This window comes from Odontomachus brunneus, unplaced genomic scaffold, assembly GCF_010583005.1.
Source record: "Odontomachus brunneus isolate Ranch 3 - 2012 unplaced genomic scaffold, Obru_v1 Obru_scaffold_169, whole genome shotgun sequence".
In the NCBI taxonomy this organism is placed as follows: Eukaryota; Metazoa; Arthropoda; class Insecta; order Hymenoptera; family Formicidae; genus Odontomachus; species Odontomachus brunneus.
The window spans coordinates 744152-751211 of record NW_022639619.1 but is presented as its reverse complement, the minus strand read 5'-3'; the positions used below and the strand labels follow the sequence as shown (position 1 = coordinate 751211).

At 40.1% G+C, this 7060-nt stretch overlaps 1 protein-coding gene across 3 annotated transcripts; it reads right to left on the bottom strand.

Moving 5' to 3' along the window:
* Nucleotides 1-498: 498 nt before the first annotated feature.
* On the bottom strand, nt 499-6635 carry LOC116851254 (phenoloxidase-activating factor 2-like). 3 transcript variants are annotated; one of them, XM_032830512.1, is made up of 6 exons: nt 6472-6635; nt 4309-4680; nt 2097-2399; nt 1665-1933; nt 1328-1491; nt 499-1077 (listed from the first exon to the last, which is right to left on the bottom strand). In XM_032830512.1, exons 2-6 carry the CDS (start codon nt 4650-4652, stop codon nt 874-876), a joined length of 1284 nt encoding a protein of 427 aa, XP_032686403.1. In that variant the 5' UTR covers nt 4653-4680; nt 6472-6635; the 3' UTR covers nt 499-873. The 3 variants fall into 3 exon arrangements, with proteins under 3 accessions (XP_032686403.1, XP_032686400.1, XP_032686401.1); XM_032830509.1 differs by having other exon boundaries at nt 508-1077; nt 4273-4680; XM_032830510.1 differs by lacking the exon at nt 6472-6635 and adding an exon at nt 4782-4804 and having other exon boundaries at nt 508-1077; nt 4273-4680.
* Nucleotides 6636-7060: the final 425 nt, after the last annotated feature.

Below are 7060 nucleotides of genomic sequence, written 5' to 3'. Positions count from 1 at the left end.
AGATGGAAGGATCAGAAATTATTGTACATAAAATGTACAGTGAAGTTCGTAAAAGAGTAATCCCACAATTAAAGGACAATGTTATCAAAATAGTGGATAACTGTATAAAAGCAAGTAAGTCATTACTACATTATATGCATAGTTTGGTTCTTAAGAAATATAAGATATTATTAGCTACGTTTATGCAGTAAAAATATTTACACGGAAAAAAAGATTTGGTTGAATTTACCAAATATCTGGTCGAATATAAACGATCCAGAAATTCTAATTAAAGTAACCCGAATTCTGTTTAAGTTAACAAGATTTTTGGCAGATTAACCAAACATATCTGGTTATTTAACAGCTTACATTTAATTTATTGCAAAGATATCTCAGAGAAAAATCGTTCAATATCATATCCCATGATTTATTTTCTGGAGATCGACAGCTAATCGAGGTAAGATTATTATTACGAAATTGAAATTCCGCAAAACGAGGGAAGGAATAATTAACGTTATATTCTAATGGTTTATCTTTAATAAAAATGTGTATTGTTCACTTATAAAACGCCACGCATTGATTTTCACGATACCTGTCCTTGTGGCTATCTTCCGTTACTTAAATCTACGATCACTTTTAAGCTCTGTTTAATGCACGGAGTGCAGAGAGATGTTAACATTACAATGACTCGCTCTAAATCTTATTCTATTCTTCCAAAGTATTAAGCCAACGCAATGATTGATCGAACATCACATTCCCTCTCTTGGTCTAGAGTTACCCGCGTAAAACGCTTCGATGAAAGAACATTAGCGCAATTTGCGCAATTTGATAAGTGACTCTGGAAAAATTCGCCTGGTCGATCAGCATATCGGATGAACGATGATCAGTCGAGCTCTACGAGCTATACTGATAAACAGTGTTGTCCAGATTGTAGAAAGCTATCTGCTCGTCGATCCATCTACGCCCGTTAGCTACGTTGGCGTATACGCCAGGAGTACCGTCCTCACCGCAGCCAAGTCCCCAGGCGACGATGCCGGCTTGGACGTATCTGTTCGGGTCGTTCTTCAGCGGGCACACCAGAGGACTTCCGCCGTCACCCTGCAGGCAAAGTTAAACGATCACTCTTCCGAACGAAAAACATGAAAAAAATTCTCGTCAAACGGCTGTTTAAAAATTAGAATAATTATTCAGTCTCAAATTTTTATTTTATTTTCTTCCAAAGACGAAAACTGGCAGCTCACGCGTTTGCCTAATGCGAAAATAATGCGACGGTGTGTCGTATTTTTCAGGAATAAACGTGTAGTAACACGCGACAGATATGTCGCCTTTCCGTGGAAATTAAATTTACCTTGCAAGTGTCTTTTCCTAATTCTCCACCCGCGCAGACGAAGCTCTTGTCTAGTACGAAGTATTTTCCTAGCCTGGTAGTGCGCATGATAGTCTGGCAGGTTGGGTTGGGTACCATAGGGAGCTCCACCTTCTTCAGGATCACCTGATAACGTCCTTCTTTGCCTGTAATTAAGTACAATTACGTAAAGCCGCACAATTACGTATCAGCCTGGGCCAGTTTAAATCAAGTTTGGACTTTGAACTCTGTGTCCAGGCTATTAATACAGTACGTTACGTTTCGGGGAAGTCAGGTAATCGACACTAACTTCCCTCTTCATCGCTTCACGCTCTCTTACCGAACACATCTTTGCCCCATCCGCTGGCGAAGCATCTGGATCCGTCGAAGACTGCGCCTGTCTCCGGTAAGCACACGATGTCCACGTTCTCCGCGTATTCTACTGGTTCCTTCAGGATTAGGATCGCATAATCGTTAAAGAGCGCACCCGAGTGGAACTTTTCGTGAACCACGACTGTCTCGACGTCGCGGTCCTGATGCGGGAAGACCTCGCTCTTTGTCATCGTGTCCCATTCTCCCGCACGGATCTTCAACTCTTGCGGTTGCTTCCTGTACCGATCGATTGCGACGTATCGCAAAGTTAAAGGAGCAATGAGCAAAGGCGCGAAAAGCGAAAACGCGAAGTGAGTAACGTTTCTCTCCACGATTAATATCTTTCTATTGCGCGTTGATTATATATATTTTAATATGCACACTTAGCGAATTAACTAACCCATTAACGCAGTGAGCCGCAGTGAGAACGGCTTTTCTGTGGATCAGAGCACCACCGCACTGATAGACATTCAATTTTTGTCCGTCGGCGCCGATGGATTCTTCCTTCAAAATAGCCACCATCCAGGGGAATTCGCCGAACTGTGCCTCGTTATCTTTATCACCGGTGATTCTGAAGCCAACTCCCTCGGGATGTCGTTGTCCACATCCGACTCTCTCGTTTGGACGTGGCGTCACCGGTATCTCCAACGTATCTGGTGCCTTGCAGCAAACGTCCAAGTAATTCTCACACGGCCCAAGTCCTCTAAATATGTTCAACCACAATGATGATAATGCCAGAATAATTAATCCGTAGGCTTCCTGATTGGCTATGCATCGCGAATTTCGCAACACAATCGCTTTGGTCGCGATTTACATAAATAGTCGATTAAACAGAAAGATCTAACTAGATCTTTTTTAGTTAGCCTTGGATATATTGCAGAGAAGTCAAATAAAAAAGAACGCATATTTATATATGTTTATATATGTTTATATATGTTTAAGTAATTTTCTTCTGGGAATTGAAACATCTTCTCGGAGCTAATTTTGTATAATTAATGAGCAAATATCTATAAGAGAGAAAGAGATAGAAAGAGAGAGAGAGAGAGAGAGAGAGAGAGAGAGAGAGAGAGAGAGAGAGAAATCGTGAAATATATGAGAAAATGTTTTAAACAAGAAATGTTTCAATTCCTAAACACATGTAAGGAAATACTTACTTAAAACGCTAATTGTCTCTTATTTTTTACTTCTCTGTAATATATTCAAGACTCATCGAAACTAATGAGTAAAATTTTTCGACTTTCTTCTCAAAAAAACATGAAAAATGTTTTAAAAATGCCTGTAAAAGATATTGATGATATTTTGTCAATTAATCATGAGATTTTTTAAAGCAGCGTGTTTTTCTCTTTTTAATGAATCACCGTAGGTGATGTGCTTCTCCTTTCAAGAATCTATAAAATATTATGCAATTTAAAATTCATTAACTAAAATTTGAAAAATATTTTTTATCAACATCGACTACATATGACATCTTTTAGGCTATTATACTATCTCACTAATTTGTCATTAAGAACTTTTTCTGTTCTGTTATTATACATTATTTTCTAATGTTCACTCGATTTGATCGCTCATCGAGCGGTAGCATCATTCGCGCAAGATGCAAATGTACATACTTAGAATAACAAATAAAATAATTGCATATTGGCAGCTCCAGGAGAGTTTGGCTTTCCAAAGATAAGATCTCATGCGACGTAGTGGACAGGCATGCTCAAAATAATCAGCCAATTAGGTACAAACTACATTTGACAATTTCCATTATAATGTACGTTGGGTCTAATTGATCTGATAGACTGGAAACACTTTTACACATACGCATGCAAATGTAGCCACGCACAGAAAATACTTTTAACGAAAGCTAAAGTCGCGAATTATATATTTCCACGAAATAACGAATTCCGAGATATCTTGAGAATGTCGGTTACACAATTGTAATTCAAAATGCGATTTCAGCTGGTACAATTAAAATATCCAGACGCGCGATTGTAACGGGATAATAGCAGGAATAACACAGCCGAAAACATTGTAACGTTGATGTTCTCGATAAGCAGTAACAATGATGTTTTCGCGCGAAGTACATCTAATTGCATCGCCATTTACGAGTGCACGTATTATACCGAGCCGCGCGCGTACAACAAAGGAAACATAAACCGCTCGTAGTTGGGCAATAGTAACATGGCAACTTCCGCTCTACTGATACACGATCATTCTCCGTGTCTGACTCAAACCACACCATCTGGCACGTTGCAATCGTGTACGACGATGCTATTCTTCGCGGGAGGATTTCGATCGTATATCAAATGATATCGCACCCGTCCTATAACTCATCAATTTTTGCAGGCGATATCTTCAATTGAAAACAACTCGTAAAAATTGACGCAGACGGGTTTTCGCGCTTGAGAGAACGAAGACCGCATCGTCGTCGCCCACGGTCGCACCAAAGTCAAAATCACTGTTAAACTTTCAATTTCCATCTTACCATCAGGGGAGCGGGTGAAGATTTTGCAGCATGCCATGGATAACACATCGCCATTCAGAGTGGAACTGGCGGAGAGATTCCGATCTTTGGTAATTATACTTACCCCTGGGACTGCCCGTCATTATTCCCAAAACCGGACCTGATATCAATGATGCCGACTCCTGTCTCCAAGATTTTGCCCTCCTTGCACTGATAATAGGGTACGCATTCGCAGTTATCTGGCTTTGGAGTCTGCCGATTTTGCGTGCCGAGAATCAGCCCGTTGGAGGTGGTGGTGGTGGTGGTAACGTTACTGAATATATCTTTGATGAGGCTGTCGAGGTCGCCGCCGATCTGAGGCACCGACGGCGGAGTCGTCTTGGTATTGGGGAACGCTCCCTCGATGAGACTAGCGAGATCACCTGGATTTGATTGTTGCGGCGCAGGTACCGCCGTTATTAAGGCCACGCCGAGCAAGGTCAACGCGAAAACCAGTCGCCACATGGTCACAGATCCAAGGATTCTAGTATATCTACGAGGCGAACGAGAGAGAAGCGTAATTACATACACACATAAAAAGCATTATTGCGAGAACGATCATCGCTCGAGCAAATCATGGTGGACGTGTCTCACCAAGGAGATATCTCCTTTTTCGAGGCTATATATAGCGATGATATGATATAGCGAGGATCGCGGCAAGTGTTGGCTAGGATTCAGTAGTCCGTGAAGTCTTCGTTTCCACTTACGATCGTTGCGGCACGAGGCAATAATTTAGTCTTCGACAATCTCGACTGTCATTGAGAAATGTTATCGCAGAAAAAGTGTCGATGATGATATACGAAATGCCGCATAAGTAAATAAATCTATCGATTTCCGCGAAATATCAGAATGCGCGAGTTTAATATGCGCAAAATATTGGCAAATATTATTGTTCGCCATTTCCTTGAAATTAGAAAGAGATTAAATTTTAAAGTTTTAATGAAAGTATAGATAATGACAGAGTTATTCTTTGTCCATATGATCTCGATAGTAATTTTCCTTCTGTTCGGGTTTCCCCCGATTTATCAAAATATGAGATACACATTAGGCATATAAAACGCAGCAGTGTGTATGCACATAACTGTAGCAATTAAATCCGAGATAATCGCGATGAGGAAAAGTCGGATTTTTAATCTGGAAATCTCATGAAATAACGACGTCAGAAATTTCTTAACGTCGTAATAACGACTAAGAAATGATTAACGACTCGCATGCCCATTATTTCGAAATTGCTCTTCTTTAATTATATATAGAATATTTCTAAATGTTTATACACAAAATATATTACATATTATACTAATTTTGTATAAATGTCGGAGTGTAAAGATTTTAGAACTACATGGGAGAAAACAATTTTGTTGTAAAGGAAGATAATTAACACGATATAAAGATTCTGTTAATCATCTCTCGTTCCGAAAGCCTTCCAGTTATAACACAAAAGATCGTTATCGAACTTTGAATTCCTTATTAAGTCAAAGAAAGATTTTCTCTTTAAAACAAAGAAATAAGTAATTTTTTCAAAAGTGCGTGACTATGATATATATGTGAACAGCGACAATTCGACTACACAGTTATCCAGGATACTCGACGTTCTCGTAATTGGTATTACTTCCAAGGCTCTTCCGCAATAAAAACGCGAACAAGTATGTGTCATCGAATGAATTGTTTTTCTTAATTCGTTCATACATACATATATACGTACATATATTCGTCCATACATACATATATACGTACATAAAGACAGTATAGACGTTAAACAAAAAAAAAATGTTTAGCCGTTTAATCCGACTATTGAACGTCTTCTTTTACGTAAATTCCGCCGATAGCATACTGGTACGTTATATAATCGTTGTAAGATTTATCCAAAATTGCCCGCTACTGACCTTTCAACATGAACATGGGATGACGCGATTACAAACCGGTATTATCAAACTGTACTCAATCAGTCGCGGTATCGATTGCTGGTATTTCAAAGAAAACGTGTCACGTGTACCAATGAAGGAACGGTCGTTACTTCTGTCATAAGCTAATAACTCTGTAATTATCTATGCTTTCATTAAAACTTTAAAATTTAATCTCTTTCTTCAGAACCAAAGAATTTTTCCTATCGCAAGATATTCGCGAAAGTCTGACACCGTACGATATAATCATTATTTAAAACATAAACATAATCGTCAAGGATATATTTAACGGTCGATATGTATTATTACCGAGTGCCTACGACACTCTCGCCGATACTTCGATGAATTTGCAATTTCAGCACGGAATTCGAGGTGGAACTCACCAGAGACAGACGCTGAGAACACCGCAAGACGAGCACCTTCCACTTGAAGCGGCGACGCAACGTTTAGTGTGATCCTGAGCGGTAAACCGTGAGCTGTTTCCTCTATACATCTACAGGATCCCTACTCTGAGCATTTATCACGGACTCCCCCACCTTCTCGCAATGCCAACTACATCGTACCACTCCGAACAGAGACTTGGAGAACCGGCATTTCCCGTCCATACATTGGCCCTGGGACAGATGCGGTTTTTCCAGCTGTTCCAGTGGAAGGTGGTAAGGTACACGTATGGTCTCCGTTCCTGTGACGCACGAACCTCATCTCACCTTTCTGGTGAACCGCGAGCCTTGAGTATCTATCGTGCCGATTGGCTTCACGCCAAGCGAACCCTTTGCGCGGCAACGTTCTCTAGATAACAGGGGCTTCCCCAAGACCAGCAAACGTTCGGCGCTTTTTTTTTGCACAAGAGTCGCCTGTGACGTGGAAGTAACCTAGCGATAATTGCCAATGAACAAATAAGAAAAGAAAGATCCATAGATATGTATGAATTTTTGCTTGATCGCCACTACCGACTTGCTTGGAACGAATCTT